This window comes from Crinia signifera, chromosome 1 (genome assembly GCF_055691185.1).
Source record: "Crinia signifera chromosome 1, ASM5569118v1, whole genome shotgun sequence".
NCBI classification, from domain to species: Eukaryota; Metazoa; Chordata; class Amphibia; order Anura; family Myobatrachidae; genus Crinia; species Crinia signifera.
In genome coordinates this window covers 314,374,996-314,393,236 of record NC_139217.1, presented here as the reverse complement: position 1 = coordinate 314,393,236, position 18,241 = coordinate 314,374,996, and the positions used below count along the sequence as shown (strand labels likewise).

At 41.7% G+C, this 18,241-nt stretch overlaps 1 protein-coding gene across 3 annotated transcripts in view; it reads left to right on the top strand.

The window, feature by feature from the left end:
- AGTPBP1 (ATP/GTP binding carboxypeptidase 1) overlaps nucleotides 1–18,241 on the top strand; it is a 168,182-nt gene that overhangs the window by 108,986 nt on the left and 40,955 nt on the right. For all 3 annotated transcript variants that reach the window (XM_083186409.1, XM_083186406.1, XM_083186414.1), the window contains exons 19-23: nucleotides 11,633–11,777; nucleotides 14,700–14,853; nucleotides 15,444–15,624; nucleotides 15,927–16,056; nucleotides 17,668–17,799. In XM_083186409.1, the coding sequence (XP_083042535.1) occupies nucleotides 11,633–11,777; nucleotides 14,700–14,853; nucleotides 15,444–15,624; nucleotides 15,927–16,056; nucleotides 17,668–17,799 (742 nt within the window). The remainder of the gene's footprint in view (nucleotides 1–11,632; nucleotides 11,778–14,699; nucleotides 14,854–15,443; nucleotides 15,625–15,926; nucleotides 16,057–17,667; nucleotides 17,800–18,241) is intronic.

Genomic DNA, 18,241 nt, shown 5'->3' with positions numbered 1-18,241 from the left:
CTTCTCTTCCATTGAAGACTATTTTCCTCCTGGACATTGTTATAACCATTTATATATTTGACTCCTGTTTCCCTTTTCCTTTCTCTGCTTCCAAAAATATATATATATATATATAATCTCTCAACAGTGAAATTGGCGCCAATGGATACAGAGATAAAATTGTCCCCAACTGTGAATGTCAGAAAAAACTTTGATGTTGAACAGATACACTATATATATATATATATATATATATATATATATATATATATATATATATATATATATATATATATATATATATATATATATATATATATATATATATATATATATATATTAAAATAAATAAAAAGTTTATATATTCAGTAGGATGTTTGTATAAGTGTCTCTACTAAATACATGAATCTCTTATTTGTTTTAATAAATCTATTATCTGTGCAACCTCATCTGAGTTTTTCCTGACATTTTCAGTTGGGGACAATTGTATCTCTGTATTGGCACCAATTTCACTGTTGATATTTTTGTTTATGGGCCCCCCTATAACAGGGACCTTAGTAAAGTAGGCAGCCTATATAGGATTCTAAGAAAATTATCATTTTTTGTCTTTTTTTTTTTGTTATGTAGGCCACGCATTTTTTAGTCTTTCCATGTAATTTTTGTTATGTAGACCACGCACCATCTTAGATGTCCTTCAATGTACAGCCTCTAATATATTTATTTCCACCTGGAGATATGGCCTCCAGAACTGACCTAGTACTCAAGATGAGGCCGTACCAGTGACCTCTAAGTGGCACTATTAACCCCTTCCTGACAGAGCCAGTTTTTGCGTTCCTGACAGAGCCCTTTTTTTTCAAATCTGACATGTCTCACTTAAGTGGGGATAACTTTTTTTTGCTTTTACTTATCCCAGTGATTTTGAGATTGTTTTTTCGTGACACATTGTACTTCAAATTAGTGGTAAATTTGGGTCGATACAGTCTGTGTTTTTTTGTGAAAAATACCAAAATGTCGTGAAAAAATGGAAAATTTAGCAATTTGCAAAATGTTAAATTTTCTGCTTGTGAGACAAATAATCATACCACTCAAAATAGTTAATAACTAACATAGACCATATGTCTACTTTATGTTGACATCATTATTTCAACTTCCTTTTCATTTTTTTGGACACTAGGAGGCTTACAATATGAATAGCAAATTCTCAAATTTTCAAGAAAATTTCAAACACTGATTTTTTTAGGGACCAGTTCAGTTCTGATGTGACTTTGAGGGACTTGTATGTGAGACACCCCCATAAATGATACCATTTCAAAAACTGCACCCCTCACAGTATTCAAAACAGCATTTTGGAAGTTTGTTAACCCTTTAGGTGTTTCACAGGAATTAAAACAAAGTGTAGGTGAAATTTCAAAATTTCATTTTTTTTGCAGATTTGCAATTTTAATACATTTTTCTAAGGAACACAGTACATTTTACTAGAGAAATGTGACTAAAAATTGATTCCCCCAATTCTTTTGTTTTCAAAAATATCCTATATGTGGCCCTAGTGTGCACGTTGACCAAACCACAGGCTTCATAATAGAAGGAGCACCTACTTGATTTTGGAGCCTCCTTTTTATGAGATTATTTTTTAGGCACCATGTAGGTTTCTAGGCACCATAAGATGCTAAAAGTTAGGAACCCCCCCACAAGTGACCCCATTTTGCAAACTACACCCCTCAGGGAATTCATCTAGGGGTATAGTGTACATTTCAAACCCCCAGGGGTTTCACCAATTGTGGTACAACTGGGCAGTGAAAATGAAAAAATTAAATTTTTTACACAAAAATGCAGTTCTGGCTCAAAATTTTTCATTTTCAGAAGGTATGAAGGAGAAAAAGCACCCCAAAATCTGTGCCCCAATTTCTCCCGAGTACGGCAATGCCTCACATGTGACCAAAAAATACCATTTGGGTGCATGGCAGGACTCAGAAAGGAAGGAGTGATTTTTGGATTTTGCAGCTCAGATTCTGGTGGAATGTTGGTGGGTGCTATGTTGCATTAGCAAGACCCCCCAAGCACCAATACAGTGGAACCCCCCCACAAGTGACCCCATTTTGCAAACTACACCCCTCAGGGAATTCATCTAGGGGTATAGTGTACATTTCAAACCCCCAGGGGTTTCACCAATTTTGATACAACTGGGCAGTGAAAATGAAAAATTAAATTTTTTTACACAAAAATGCAGTTCTGGCTCAAAATTTTTCATTTTCACAAGGAATGAAGGAGACAAAGCACCCCAAAATCTGTGCCCCAATTTCTCCCGAGTATGGCAATGCCTCATATGTGACCAAAAAATACCAGTTGGGTGCATGGCAGGACTCAGAAGGGAAGGAGTGATTTTTGGTGGTGGAATGTTGGTGGGTGCTATGTCGCATTAGCAAGACCCCCAAAGCACCAATACAGTGGAACCCCCCCACAAGTGACCCCATTTTGCAAACTACACCCCTAAAGGGAATTCATCTAGGGGTATAGTGTACATTTCAAACCCCCAGGGGTTTCACCAATTTTGATACAACTGGGCAGTGAAAATGAAAAATTACATTTTTTTACACAAAAATGCAGTTCTGGCTCAAAATTTTTCATTTTCAGAAGGTATGAAGGAGAAAAAGCACCCCAAAATCTGTGCCCCAATTTCTCCCGAGTACGGCAATGCCTCACATGTGACCATAAAATACCAGTTGGGTGCATGGCAGGACTCAGAAGGGAAGGAGTGATTTTTGGATTTTGCAGCTCAGATTCTGGTGGAATTTTGGTGGGTGCTATGTCGCATTAGCAAGACCCCCCAAGCACCAATACAGTGGAACCCCCCCCACAAGTGACCCCATTTTGCAAACTACACCCCTCAGGGAATTCATCTAGGGGTATAGTGTACATTTCAAACCCCCAGGGGTTTCACCAATTTTGATACAACTGGTGAGTGAAAATGAAAAATTACATTTTTTACACAAAAATGCAGTTCTGGCTCAAAATTTTTCATTTTCACAAGGAATGAAGGAGACAAAGCACCCCAAAATCTGTGCCCCAATTTCTCCCGAGTACGGCAATGCCTCATGTGTGACCAAAAAGTGGCAGGACTCAGAAGGGAAGGAGTGATATTTGGATTTTGCAGCACAAATTCTGGTGGAATGTTGGTGGGTGCTATGTCGCATTAGCAAGACCCCCAAAGCACCAATACAGTGGAACCCCCCCACAAGTGACCCCATTTTGCAAACTACACCCCTCAGGGAATTCATCTAGGGGTATAGTGTACATTTCAAACCCCCAGGGGTTTCACCAATTTTGATACAACTGGTGAGTGAAAATGAAAAATTACATTTTTTACACAAAAATGCAGTTCTGGCTCAAAATTTTTCATTTTCACAAGGAATGAAGGAGACCAAGCACCCCAAAATCTGTGCCCCAATTTCTCCCGAGTACGGCAATGCCTCACATGTGACCAAAAAATACCATTTGGGTGCATGGCAGGACTCAGAAAGGAAGGAGTGATTTTTGAATTTTGCAGCTCAGATTCTGGTGGAATGTTGGTGGGTGCTATGTTGCATTAGCAAGACCCCCCAAGCACCAATACAGTGGAACCCCCCCACAAGTGACCCCATTTTGCAAACTACACCCCTCAGGGAATTCATCTAGGGGTATAGTGTACATTTCAAACCCCCAGGGGTTTCACCAATTTTGATACAACTGGGCAGTGAAAATGAAAAATTACATTTTTTTTACACAAAAATGCAGTTCTGGCTCAAAATTTTTCATTTTCACAAGGAATGAAGGAGACAAAGCACCCCAAAATCTGTGCCCCAATTTCTCCCGAGTATGGCAATGCCTCATATGTGACCAAAAAATACCAGTTGGGTGCATGGCAGGACTCAGAAGGGAAGGAGTGATTTTTGGTGGTGGAATGTTGGTGGGTGCTATGTCGCATTAGCAAGACCCCCAAAGCACCAATACAGTGGAACCCCCCCACAAGTGACCCCATTTTGCAAACTACACCCCTCAGGGAATTCATCTAGGGGTATAGTGTACATTTCAAACCCCCAGGGGTTTCACCAATTTTGATACAACTGGTGAGTGAAAATGAAAAATTACATTTTTTTACACAAAAATGCAGTTCTGGCTCAAAATTTTTCATTTTCAGAAGGTATGAAGGAGAAAAAGCACCCCAAAATCTGTGCCCCAATTTCTCCCGAGTACGGCAATGCCTCATGTGTGACCAAAAAGTGGCAGGACTCAGAAGGGAAGGAGTGATATTTGGATTTTGCAGCACAAATTCTGGTGGAATGTTGGTGGGTGCTATGTCGCATTAGCAAGACCCCCAAAGCACCAATACAGTGGAACCCCCCCACAAGTGACCCCATTTTGCAAACTACACCCCTCAGGGAATTCATCTAGGGGTATAGTGTACATTTCAAACCCCCAGGGGTTTCACCAATTTTGATACAACTGGTGAGTGAAAATGAAAAATTACATTTTTTTACACAAAAATGCAGTTCTGGCTCAAAATTTTTCATTTTCAGAAGGTATGAAGGAGAAAAAGCACCCCAAAATCTGTGCCCCAATTTCTCCCGAGTACGGCAATGCCTCATGTGTGACCAAAAAGTGGCAGGACTCAGAAGGGAAGGAGTGATATTTGGATTTTGCAGCACAAATTCTGGTGGAATGTTGGTGGGTGCTATGTCGCATTAGCAAGACCCCCAAAGCACCAATACAGTGGAACCCCCCCACAAGTGACCCCATTTTGCAAACTACACCCCTCAGGGAATTCATCTAGGGGTATAGTGTACATAGTGTTCATTCTAGCACCCGCCATATATGAAAACCCATGCAGTTCCTCTTCCCTGCCTGGGGTGTCGCTGTCTGCTCTGGTGTTTCTATCACATGTCTGGTTTGCATATCAGTGCTGATATACAGAACACACTGTGATAGAAGCACTACAGCAGACAGCGACACCCCAGGCATGGAAGAGGAACTGCATGGGTTTTCAAACATGGCGGGTTCTAGAATGAACACTATGTACATTTCAAACCCCCAGGGGTTTCACCAATTTTGATACAACTGGGCAGTGAAAATGAAAAATTAAATTTTTTTACACAAAAATGCAGTTCTGGCTCAAAATTTTTCATTTTCACAAGGAATGAAGGAGACAAAGCACCCCAAAATCTGTGCCCCAATTTCTCCCGAGTATGGCAATGCCTCATATGTGACCAAAAAATACCAGTTGGGTGCATGGCAGGACTCAGAAGGGAAGGAGTGATTTTTGGTGGTGGAATGTTGGTGGGTGCTATGTCGCATTAGCAAGACCCCCAAAGCACCAATACAGTGGAACCCCCCCACAAGTGACCCCATTTTGCAAACTACACCCCTCAGGGAATTCATCTAGGGGTATAGTGTACATTTCAAACCCCCAGGGGTTTCACCAATTTTGATACAACTGGGCAGTGAAAATGAAAAATTAAATTTTTTTACACAAAAATGCAGTTCTGGCTCAAAATTTTTCATTTTCAGAAGGTATGAAGGAGAAAAAGCACCCCAAAATCTGTGCCCCAGTTTCTCCCGAGTACGGCAATGCCTCATGTGTGACCAAAAAGTGTCAGGACTCAGAAGGGAAGGAGTGATATTTGGATTTTGCAGCACAAATTCTGGTGGAATGTTGGTGGGTGCTATGTCGCATTAGCAAGACCCCCAAAGCACCAATACAGTGGAACCCCCCCACAAGTGACCCCATTTTGCAAACTACACCCCTCAGGGAATTCATCTAGGGGTATAGTGTACATTTCAAACCCCCAGGGGTTTCACCAATTTTGATACAACTGGTGAGTGAAAATGAAAAATTAAATTTTTTTACACAAAAATGCAGTTCTGGCTCAAAATTTTTCATTTTCAGAAGGTATGAAGGAGAAAAAGCACCCCAAAATCTGTGCCCCAGTTTCTCCCGAGTACGGCAATGCCTCATGTGTGACCAAAAAGTGTCAGGACTCAGAAGGGAAGGAGTGATATTTGGATTTTGCAGCACAAATTCTGGTGGAATGTTGGTGGGTGCTATGTCGCATTAGCAAGACCCCCAAAGCACCAATACAGTGGAACCCCCCCACAAGTGACCCCATTTTGCAAACTACACCCCTCAGGGAATTCATCTAGGGGTATAGTGTACATTTCAAACCCCCAGGGGTTTCACCAATTTTGATACAACTGGTGAGTGAAAATGAAAAATTACATTTTTTTACACAAAAATGCAGTTCTGGCTCAAAATTTTTCATTTTCAGAAGGTATGAAGGAGAAAAAGCACCCCAAAATCTGTGCCCCAATTTCTCCCGAGTACGGCAATGCCTCACATGTGACCAAAAAATACCAGTTGGGTGCATGGCATGACTCAGAAGGGAAGGAGTGATTTTTGGATTTTGCGGCTCAGATTCTGGTGGAATGAATGGTGGGTGCTATGTGGCATTAGCAAGACCCCCGAAGCACGGTGAAATGATGAACCTAAAAATCCATAGATTTGTGGTATATTTTAAAACACTCCTTTATACATAGGCCGGGTTTGTCGGGGCAAGTTTCACAGTGGAAAATAGTTTCCTTTCTTATTCCCTTTTTATAGCAAACTTTGCACCTTTTTTGTGTCCTGCCCTTTCTTGCAGTGGAGGGGATTTCGTTCGGAAAATGCTGCCCTGGTACAATACGGGGGCCAGTACTAGAAGTACTGGGGCCCTCTGCCTGCTGGTTCCCAAATACTAGGCCCTTTATGACTTCCTCTTGAAAGTGCATAAATGTCCCCCTCTGGCCGGTAGAACGGAATAGCACGTAAGCGTTATACAGTGCCATCTGGATGATATACACGGCCAGCTTCTTGTACCAGATTTTTGTTTTCCGCAGGGCACTGTACGGCTTCAGTACCTGATCTGAAAGATCCACTCCGCCCATGTACCTATTGTAATCCAGGATACAATTAGGTTTGGAGGTGTGGGTACTGGTACCTCGTACAGGGACGGAGGTGGTACTGTCTCCGTGAATTGTTGTCAGTATAAGGACATCCCTCTTGTCCTTATATTTGACCAACAACATATTTTCGGTGCATATTCCCCTGCTTTCACCCCTTCTCATTACTTGGGCAATGTGCGTTTTTGGGAGGCCTCTTTGGTTCTTGCGCACAGTACCGCAAGCTGCTGTACCTCTTGAACCAAGGGCCTTAAACAGGGGGATGCTAATGTAAAAGTTATCCACATAGAGGTGATAACCTTTATCCAGGAAAGGGTGCACTAAATCCCAGACAATTTTTCCACTAACACCTACGAGGGAGGGGGGGCATTCTGGCGGTTCAATTCTTGAATCCTTCCCTTCATATACCCTAAACCTGTGGGTGTACCCTGAGGTGCTTTCACACAGCTTATACATTTTTATGCCATACCTTGCCCTCTTACTGGGAAGGTACTGGCGGAATTTAACCCTTCCTTTAAAATGTATAAGGGACTCGTCTATGCAAATGAATTTATCTGGGATGTACATCTCTTCAAATTTGGCACTGAAATGATCAATGACCGGCCTGACTTTGAATAGCCGGTCAAAGGTGGGATCATCTCTGGGTGGGCACTGTGCATTATCGTTGTAATGCAAAAATTTAAGGATCGTCTCAAATCGAGCCCGGGGCATGGCCATACGGTAAAATGGGGTGCTGTACAGAACATCTGGACTCCAATATTGCCTAATTTCTGGCTTTTTTACTATGCCCATATGAAACACCAGACCCCAAAACGTCATCATCTCTACTGCATCTACAGGGGTCCACCTAGCAAATGATGACGTGGGGTTTTGAGCAATAAACTGCTGGGCATATAAATTAGTTTGGTCCACAATTAAATTTATAAAATCATCAGAGAAAAATAATTTGAAAAAGTCAATTTCTCTGAGACCTGTGGAATCAAATTGGATTCCTGGCATGGCCAAAAACTCAGGAACCTGGGGCTCAAAATTGTCTGGTGGTGGGGTCCATACGAGATCAATTATTGGGGGGGGGGTCTCAGCTGCTCTACGGGGGCGTCTTTGAGGGGGTCCCTCATCACTAGAGGAGGAAGATGAGGTTAAGATGAATCCTTCAAATTCCCCGCTTGCCTCACTGGCTGTGTCAGAATCAAAGGCAAGCATGGCATATGCCTCCTCCGCTGAATACATTCTTCTGGATGACTGGGATGACATTTGGGATGCCATTTTTATTTTTGTGTTACTGGTAGTGAAATGTTTCAACACGTGTATAGTGTAGGGGGGGGTACAAACTTTATTTCAACCCGGGGGGTATGTAGTGTGTAGTGTGTATGTAGTGCAGAAAAAAAAAAAATACTTTATACAGGAATTTGAACCCAATTAAAAAAAAAAAAATTGAAGGGGTTAAAAAAAAAAAAAAAAAAGGTCCTGCGCCAAAAATTGAGCACAGATGTTGGTCAGTAACGTCCGTCACTGAACAGCGCTCAAAGGCAACAGGAATTTGATCAAAAAAAAAAAAAATAGATCAACCCTGTGCCGAAAAAGCTGATCAGTGATGTACGTCACTGATCAGCGCACAGTGGCCACAGGACACCCACAAAATCACAGTGTGTGTAAAAAAAAAATTAAAAAAAGACCCACAGCAGCCTCAAAAAAAAAAAAAGGTGATCAGTGATGCAACACTGATTACCAGTGAGGGGCAGCAGGTGCACAACCTTTGGTGCAACTGACAGTGCAACTGGCAGCAACTGACAGGTATATATAAAAAAAAAAAACCTCTGCGCCCCCAAAAAGTTGCTGATCACCTCAGATATAGTGATCAGCACAAAAGGCGGGGGTAGCAGACACAAAATATACACTCTCTATCACTCTCTCTCACTATCTCTCACTATCTATCACTATCTATCACTCTAGGACACTGCAGCAGCAGCACTGACAGTTATATGTATAAAAAAAACCTGCACCCCCAAAAAGGGGGGGTAGCAGACACAAAATATACACTCTCTATCACTCTCTGTCACTATCTCTCTCTATCTCTCTATCTCTCACTATCTATCACTATCTATCTCTCTATGACACTGCAGCAGCAGCACTGACAGTTATATATATAAAAAAAAAACCTGCACCCCCAAAAAGGGGGGGTAGCAGACACAAATCTCTCTATCTCTCACTATCTCTCACTATCTCTCACTATCTATCACTATCTATCACTATCTATCACTCTATGACACTGCAGCAGCAGCACTGACAGTTATTTATATATAAAAAAACCCTGCACCCCCAAAAAGGGGGGGTAGCAGACACAAAATATAGCTCTCTCTGTCACTATCTCTCTATCTCTCTCTCTATCTCTCTATCTCTCTATCACACTGCAGCAGCAGCAGGAAGTCCCAAGAAGTCAGATCCAGGAAGCGTCCAGCACGCTACAAGCAGTGATCAAGTGATCAGGTAAGGTATTTGCAAGGATCAGGTAACTATTAGCAAGGATCAGGTCAGTATCACGGCAGATAGGCACGGTGACCGCTCTGCACGCTATTCCAGACCGGAATGGCGTCTGCAGCGCAGTCACCGTTAGTTTAAATGTCGCGCCTTGGCTGTGATTGGTCCGTGGGTCCCACGGACCAATCACAGCCTTGGGGGCAGGTGGGGTGAGGTGTCATCGTCACCGATGACCCCCTCATGCCCCCTGACGCCCGGCGGTGATTGACACCTGTGTTACCGAGCGTCTGATTCGCTGGTAACACAGGAAAACGCTGTGAATGGCTGTTCACACTGAACAGCCAATCACAGCGATCGCCGACGGGGGGGGCGACATCGCAGCCCCCCCTGGGCATGCAGGGACATGTCTGCTGTCAGGGACAGCAGACATCGTCCCTCTGTCACTGCGTCTCGAGACGCAGTGACAGTTTAAAGTCATGACGTACATTTATGCCATGTGTCGGGAAGTACATCCCGGCCATGACGTAAATGTACGTCAAATGTCGGGAAGGGGTTAATACTTTCTTTCTGATTCATTTCCCTAAGCAGCCAAGTATCTGACTTGCCTTCCTCATTGCTTTAATACTTTGCTTGACTGCCTGAAATAGTAGAACCCTTTCCTATTCTGTATTTTCTAATATAGTGCCATCAATTCTATAGTTAGTTTTTTTTGATCCAAGTGCATTGTTTTACATTATTTGGTAGTAAACTGTAGCTGCCAGTAGGTATTTAAAAGATATCGTATAAATGGAGCAAATGAATTAATAATATTACTCTCCTAATGAATAGCCAATAGGCATATAACATTTTGGGAGATCAGAGTTCTGATTATGAAACGTTCCATTTGTTGAAAATGAAACTCTGCATTCTAAGATAAGCACCTCATCCCATCTGTGAATCCCTCTTGTTCTACCCTAGAACCTCATATCACTAGAGCTGCTCTACCGGGTCTTCTACTCCCATCCAGTGATTGTGGCACTGCTCACCCATACGTTGTGAACAGGATCATTGAGTAATGAAGTGACTCCACCCCCAACACACGTCTGCCTTCCTTGCTGTATAGTTCTCCTAAATGAAAGATTCTAATAGCACAGTCCTGACTGCAGCATTGTGTTGATGGTGGCTATATTGCTACTGTAGTATCAGGTTGGCGTGCACTTATTGATGGAATTATGAATTTGAATTGTTCCAGCAAATTATTCAGTAGAATATCCGAGAATCTGGTCACTCTCCAGAACATAAGAACAGGTAGACATGTTGTGTCTGGACCTGAAGAAGGGTTTCTGTAACAGGAAAACATCTATTATGCATTGAAGAAGTACAGTATGCAATTACTGTAAAGGTGTGACTGAAATCATTGCTGCTCAAGTGGTTCACATCAGTCTCTGAATTCTAACAGTGACACCAAACATTTCCAGTTAGCACACCTGATCTCATGCAAAAGGAGACTGCTAGACTATGCTGATTAGGTTCATACTCTATGTGACACTTGTAAGTTGTGTGTTACTGAGGGCCTATTTCAGATCTGTTAGCAAGGCTGCAATTTTTGCAGATGGGGAAAAAACATGCTGCACTACAGGGGGGTAACATGCAGAGAGAGGGTGGAGGGTAAACACTGGCTGCTTTATTCTTACTGTACACTGCAATTTAGATTTCAGTTTGAACACACATCATCCAAATCTAACTCTCTATGCACCTGTTACATCAGCTCCACCTGCAGTGCAGCATGGTTTTGTCCATCAGCCTTAATAACCAGTCTGAATTAGGCCTTGAGTCTCTGAATCTGTACACAAAGTGGTACAATGTAGATTTCATTTAAATTCATATACAAATCTAATGCAAACAGGCTTAAGGGGTGTACACATGGGGCACTTCTTTGAAGTGATTTTGACGACATTGTCAAAATAGCTTAGAAGGTTTGCCTGAATCGCCGCATGTGTACATGCACGGCCCTGCAGTGTGGCGGTCACCTGGCCAAACAGACACTGCAGGCAAGAATATTTTGACTATACGCTGCAGTGTCTATTGCAATGTACACCCGGGCTACTGGCTTATCTCCGGCAGTGACATTGCTATTTTGACTAAGCAAAATTGTTTAGTCAAAATCTTCCACCTAGTGCCCTGTGTGTACACCCCTTTACAGTAATAATGCTTGTTTGTTTTCTAGAAATCATTTCTCCAGAAGTTCTATAGCCACTGGTGGCCAGAAGGGAAAATCTTACTACACCTTGACATTCACTGTCATGTTTTCTCACAAAGACGATGTCTGCTATTTTGCTTATCACTATCCTTATACATATTCTACATTAAAGGTAAGAATCTCCGCAACCAGATACAAATATTACAGAATTAGGTAAATTGATATAAAACCGATGTCTTAAGGTGGCCATACATCAGAAAGATATTGCACCCAATCCTACAATCTCAATGGATTGCATGCAGATTGTGTGCACATCATGTGCATACAATCATACAATTCTGGCCCCGGGAGATTGGAGGATTGGTCCTCTGATCTGACGTGCTGCACATCAGATCAGTTGGGATTGGGAGCAGATTGCATGTGTTTTTAAGCACATGCAATTTGTCTTTAGATTTCTCATAGAACCAGAGTCATGTGACACTCCCTCCCTGACTAGCAGAGAAGTGAGGTGCAGCTTCCGGGCAGCCCCTGGCAGTGAAGATGCTTGGAGCCACAGAAGTTTCTAGTGGCAGATGGGCAGGCGGCTAAAGAGAGCGGTGGACGTCCTTTTGCACAATTCTGTCACTACACTGAAAACAGTTTTCAGAGGATTGCTGCATTTGGGCTATTTAATAATGGCATAACAGCAGATTGGTAGTTGCTGACAACCTGTAAATTAAACAAATAAATAAAAACTGGATATTTGGTACTCCTATCCTTTTGATCCTAGTAGGCCAGCCCCCTATTTAAATGAAGCTTCAGTCATACAATCATGGAGCAGATGGATTGTATGACAGATTGTGAGTACATTGTGTGTCCAAAAACCACCAAGGACTGCCGGGGAGTTGAAGGGAAATTGGACTCATCCATGGTTGCAAGACCGGTCTTTCTGATGTATGGTCACCTTTTAGTGTATAAATGTAAGGTTTACTTTTACTATTTATAGTTTTTATGTTTCTTAAACATCTGAGTTTACACCTTTTTAGGGTGGTGTCTAGTCTCTTTTTCCAAGTGTCAGAACATTTTTGACAGTTAGAAATATCAGCCAATTCGACCAAAGCTATTTAATTTCCAACTTTGAAATGTTCTGACAGTCTGGAAAACTCGCCGATCCATGTGTACTTTGTCGAAAAACAACCAGAGATTCAACAATTTAGTGGGCGTTTTCTACAATTCAGATTCGACTATTTAAAAAGTGCATGTGGGGAAAAGATGGACAAAAACGTCTGTCTAAAATATCGGCACACATTGAATATCCCCCATAGAGGGCAGGGATAAAATGTAATGATCATTGATAGCATTGAACATACTATTTATGGACAGGAGCAGAACATCGCCAAACCGTATCAGGTATTCCTTAGGGACTCTGACCAATCACATGGTATATGTCCTCTTTTGTCTACCCAGAAAGTTAATTGTTTTGATATAAATGTACTACTAATTTTCTGGTTATAGGGTAGACACATAAAAAGGTTGACGTGAGTTCTTCACCTTTTTAGTGTCCAGGTCGGCACCTTAATAGATGGACCCATAATGAATGTACTGCGTGCAATCATTGCTGCGCTCTGCACACTTTACCATTCCCAATTATAGTCCACGTGGATAATAAAGTATGAAAGTTTTTTGTTTTGTTTTTAAATCGTAAAAAAGCTCATGTCGACCTTTTGCTTGTGTTGGCCTTTGGGCTATTTCGACCTTCTGCATATTGCCCATATTGTGTCAACCTATCATCCGGATCCCCTGGTTAAGAATAGTAGAATAAATACAGGTACCTTTTTGAAGTATATACTAAGTACTATTTTTGGTAAGTCCTTCACTAATTTCAGTGCCTGGCAAGTTGCTGACAGTTAGGCATCATTTTCCGTCATTCGAAGGTTTTGGCAGACTACTTCTCTCCCCACATAGTGTTGTACATTCCAGAGGTTGATGTCTTGTTCCTGTAACATTGATTCAATACAAAACTCTTTATATGAATGCATTAATCCTAAAAATCACTTTATTGATGGATAGTTACACCGTTTTGAGTGTATTGTATTTGTGATTTAATTTTCATCCTAAATCTGCATGACCACCTAAGAAAATTTATTTTACGATATTCCTTCTATTGGTGTGCTGCAGTTTTGCATGCTTCTGACCGTTCAATTAATACAGTCAGACCTAGCAAATCAAATCCGTTAATTTGACCATCTTTAAATGGCAATGGAAGAAGAGTACGAGACGAGTCACACTGGTGATTTAATAGCTGGATACACACTATAAGATTATCTTTGTAATCTTTTTGGTATGAAAATCTGGTCATTTCTGGGAGCAAATATCAATTGACTATTTGCTCCCAAACATGGAAAACAGACAAAAGGTGCATATTCAATCTGTGCCGCTATTTCCGGCGGCAAAAATGTTGCTGCCATTACAGGATTGAAGGCCATGTTAGACAAAACAGATTAGACTTCACGACAAAGCAGATCCAACTTTTTTTAAACGGGCGTGGATTGTTGAATTCATGGCCGTTTTTTTCCCCCCAACTTTTCATCACTTGACAGCTGGAACATTTAATTCTGGCTGTTGAGTTACTGTCGGATCATCCAGAAACGGTGTGGGATTCCGACTGTCAGGACGTTCCGACAGTCGGATTCCCGGATTGAATACCCCCCCAAAAAGGGTAATTCAGACAAATTGGTTAAAGCCTAGTGAATTAACCAATTTATGTAAATGTTTTTGTCCATATTCCATCTTTTGGGAGCAAGTGGTTGATTGTAATCTTTTCCCATACATTACCAGATTTTCGATCCAACCAGCAAGATCGGAAAACATACTGTTGATCTAGCATTCAATATTTGTTATCTTAACTCCCCAATAATTCCACTGAGCCCTTGAGCGAAAAGGAGGATCTTTAGGAAAAGTGGTTGCATGGAACAGTCCTCTTGGACTTCTAGTAAAGAAAATAGGCATTTTAGTAGGGATTTTTTCTAAGTAGTCCGCTTTAATGTGTAATTTCGTCATTGCTGTCAAAATATAGAGATGATGATCTGTTTTATATATATATTTTTTTTTTCAGATGCACCTTCAAAAATTGGAGTCTCTGCACAATCCCCAACAGATCTATTATCGCCATGACGTATTATGTGACACTCTGGGTGGAAATGGGTGCCCAGTGGTCACCATAACTGCTATGCCAGAGTCCAACTACTATGAGCACGTCTACCAGTTTCGTAAGTAGAAATTTTCTTTCCAAATAATATTAAGTTTGTATTTTATTCACTCCAGGTATCAGTATTTAGTTTTATAGAATTACCTCTACATATTACCACGGGTGTGGTATAGGGGTCCGACAGTCAGGATCCCAACAGTCATTAGCCCGACGTCGGGATCCCGACTGCCCGGACTCAGACAGCATGGTGAGCGCAACAAAGCCCCTTGCGGGCTCGCTACGCTCACCACCTATTCTATTCTCCCTCTATGGGGGTAGTGGACCCCCACAAGGGAAAATAGCGGGTGGCCGTCGGGCACCCCTCTGTCGGCGTTTTGACAGTTGGGATCCCGACGTCGGGTAAATGACTGTCAGGATCCTGAATGTCGGGACCGCGTCCGGCACCCTATTACCACAGTTGTTGTATGATACCATTTCGGAAACCAAATGGGGATTTTAAATTAATTACAATGAATTTCAACCCTTCCTGACATTTTTATTGTAGTAATGTCATGTTAATAAGATTTAAACTCTAGAATGTATTATCCTATAAGTGGATTCCAGAAGGACTTTTGTCATTGGCATAATTAACCACCTCTGTATCTATGCCAGGAAACCGCCCCTACATCTTTCTAACATCCAGAGTTCACCCTGGAGAGACCAACGCAAGCTGGGTAATGAAAGGGACGCTGGAATTTCTCATGGGGAACAGCAACAATGCACAGAACCTTAGAGATTCCTATATTTTTAAAATTGTTCCTATGCTGAACCCTGATGGAGTCATCAATGGAAAGTAAGTCGCTGTGTTTGTTAATGTATGACTTTGTTTCTGTAATTCTAGGTCACATTTGGTAACGTGTATGCCACTTTTTCCCTTATTGTAGAATTTGATGTTTTTTTTTTATTATTATTTTACATGTAATTACCATGCTCTGCCCTCTTTTTTTAGATTTGTGAATAATACACTATCCTGCTGTTCAGGCATATTTCTACTCAAGTTCAGTCATACTTGTGTTCTAATTTGGGTGTATGTGTAAAGTGTCTGACTTACAAATCACTGAGGGAATTTTTAAGTTATTTTCCATTATTTTCTAGTCATCGTTGCTCTTTAAGTGGGGAAGATCTGAACAGGCAGTGGCAAAACCCTAATCTGGATTTGCACCCTACGATTTACCATACCAAAGGCCTTCTACAGTATTTGTCATCTATCAAACGGGTACCACTGGTAAGTAATAGTTAATGCAGGAGTGAATCCTCAAATTATACCTGCAAAAAATGAACAGGCCAGCCTCCTGTTGAATAGCACTGCTGCTTTCCCTGGCACCTCTGGGACACTGTGCTGTAGCAGTAAATAGGGGTGGCTGAAGTGACAAATCTTGTCCTCATGATTGTTACAGATATGTCCTCCTACATCATTTCTGCAGTCGTGCCAAACAACCTATCTCAGTATGCCAAGTCCTAAAAGAGAAGATTCTAGCAATGGGCGTCCAGCAAATTAATATAGCTATGAATGCACCAGGAGACTGTTGATTCATTTAATATGCAACACTTGTATAATTTTTTTTTTTTCCTAACAAATATTGTGCTCAATATACAGTCAGTCATACACAATATACAAGTTTCATAAAATGAATCCGCACAGCCTCATTGTGCATTTTAGTCATGTCAACTTGGTACTAATGCATGTTTGGTTAAAAAAAACAAAAAAAACCACACCCGTCAGTAGCAGGGCTCAGTCTCACCAGACAATTTTCACTGTGTGGGGTATTAAGGCTTGATGTTTGGGACACCTATTTATACAAATGTGGCAGCAAGCTCTAGCAAATACAGATTGACCAAATTAAGAAGCCATCGTGGAAGCCCTATCTAGCAGCCATTGTTTGTGCATGCCGGTGCCTTCAATAACTACTGTAAAAAAACAGTCTTTCCTTTGCTACCAGAAGCTGCCTCTAGGTACTTATCCCTGACTGTTGTAGAGAAGTACCATTTGTTAACAAATCTTTTATGCTGGCTAGACAATGGACTATTCCTGGCACGCCGATATTTTTAACTATATAGGCGGTGCCGCATGAGTCATGATATAGTGCACACACTGACTGATATCTGTAATGATATCGGTCAATATTGTTACCCCCTTGCTCTGTACATGCAGTCAGTGACTAGATAGTCAAGATTAAGCTGCATGTACAAATGACAAGGGAGGTTGTTACCTATGCATGGGAGTGCACATTGTTAATGACATTGAAAATACACAGTGATCGATTTGCATTATATATCATTAACAATATCTAAATCTTGAATGATCTATCACCCAATGGGTACCCAGCATTAGACTATGCCCTGTAGATTATTTTGGGGGGGTCTTCAATCTGTGCACACCCCTATTCAATGCAGCCATTTTCGGCCACAGTGGAGCCATGCAGATTCAACTTTTTACGAAGTTAAATGTAGAAATCGGCCACCAGATTGTCGAATCTGCAACCATTTTTGATAATCCACGGTCATTCCGACTGTTGGAACTTTTCCGACAGTCAGAAGATGGATTAAAGACTGTCAAATCTGTTGGAAATGACATTGAATACCCCCCTATGACAGAAGCCACTAGAGGTATTTTCAGGTAGCTCTAAGGTTATGACTACTTTTACCCATGAGATGAAGTTGTGTACTACTGGGCACAGAAGGGGATGCTGCGTACTGCTGGGCACAGTAGTTTATCATAATTTGGATACACCTCTGTCCAGAGATTAGATGAAATCATTTATAAAAAGATGTGTAAAACCCCTTTTATACACTTTAATCTAATTGTTTACTGCTTTATTTTGCTGTTTATGATCAGGTTTATTGTGATTACCATGGGCATTCTCGCAAGAAAAACGTATTCATGTATGGCTGCAGTATAAAGGAGACTATTTGGCACACAAATGCCAGTGCTGCCTCGTGTGACTTGGCAGAAGATACTGGATACAGAGTGAGTATACACAATAGGCATTCATATGACAAGTTCTATATAGTAATATTACAGCTTTGGGGCGAGATGTACTAAGGGGAAAACCTTCCTCCCCCTAGTGATGCAGCCAGACGTCCTTCCGGCTGCAGGGGGAGGAGGAGGTGCCGGGGACAGCCTGCTTAGCTGTCCCCGGCGTGAGGGTAGCAGGAGGCGGCAGGGAGGTGACGGAGACCCCTGCACACCACATTACAGGTATGTTAGTACATATGCGCTGGCATTGCGGCGGACGGGCGGCGATGTATATTAATACATCCCCCCCCCTTGGTGTGCAGTTTTTCAGTAAAGGCATATCATTAGCGTTTGTAGTGAGGTTCCCTCAGCTATAAGATGTGTAATACTGGCCTACCCTCCTGGATGCTTTCAAAATAGTTTGGCCCTCCACTTGTCCCTGCTCCTCTGTAAC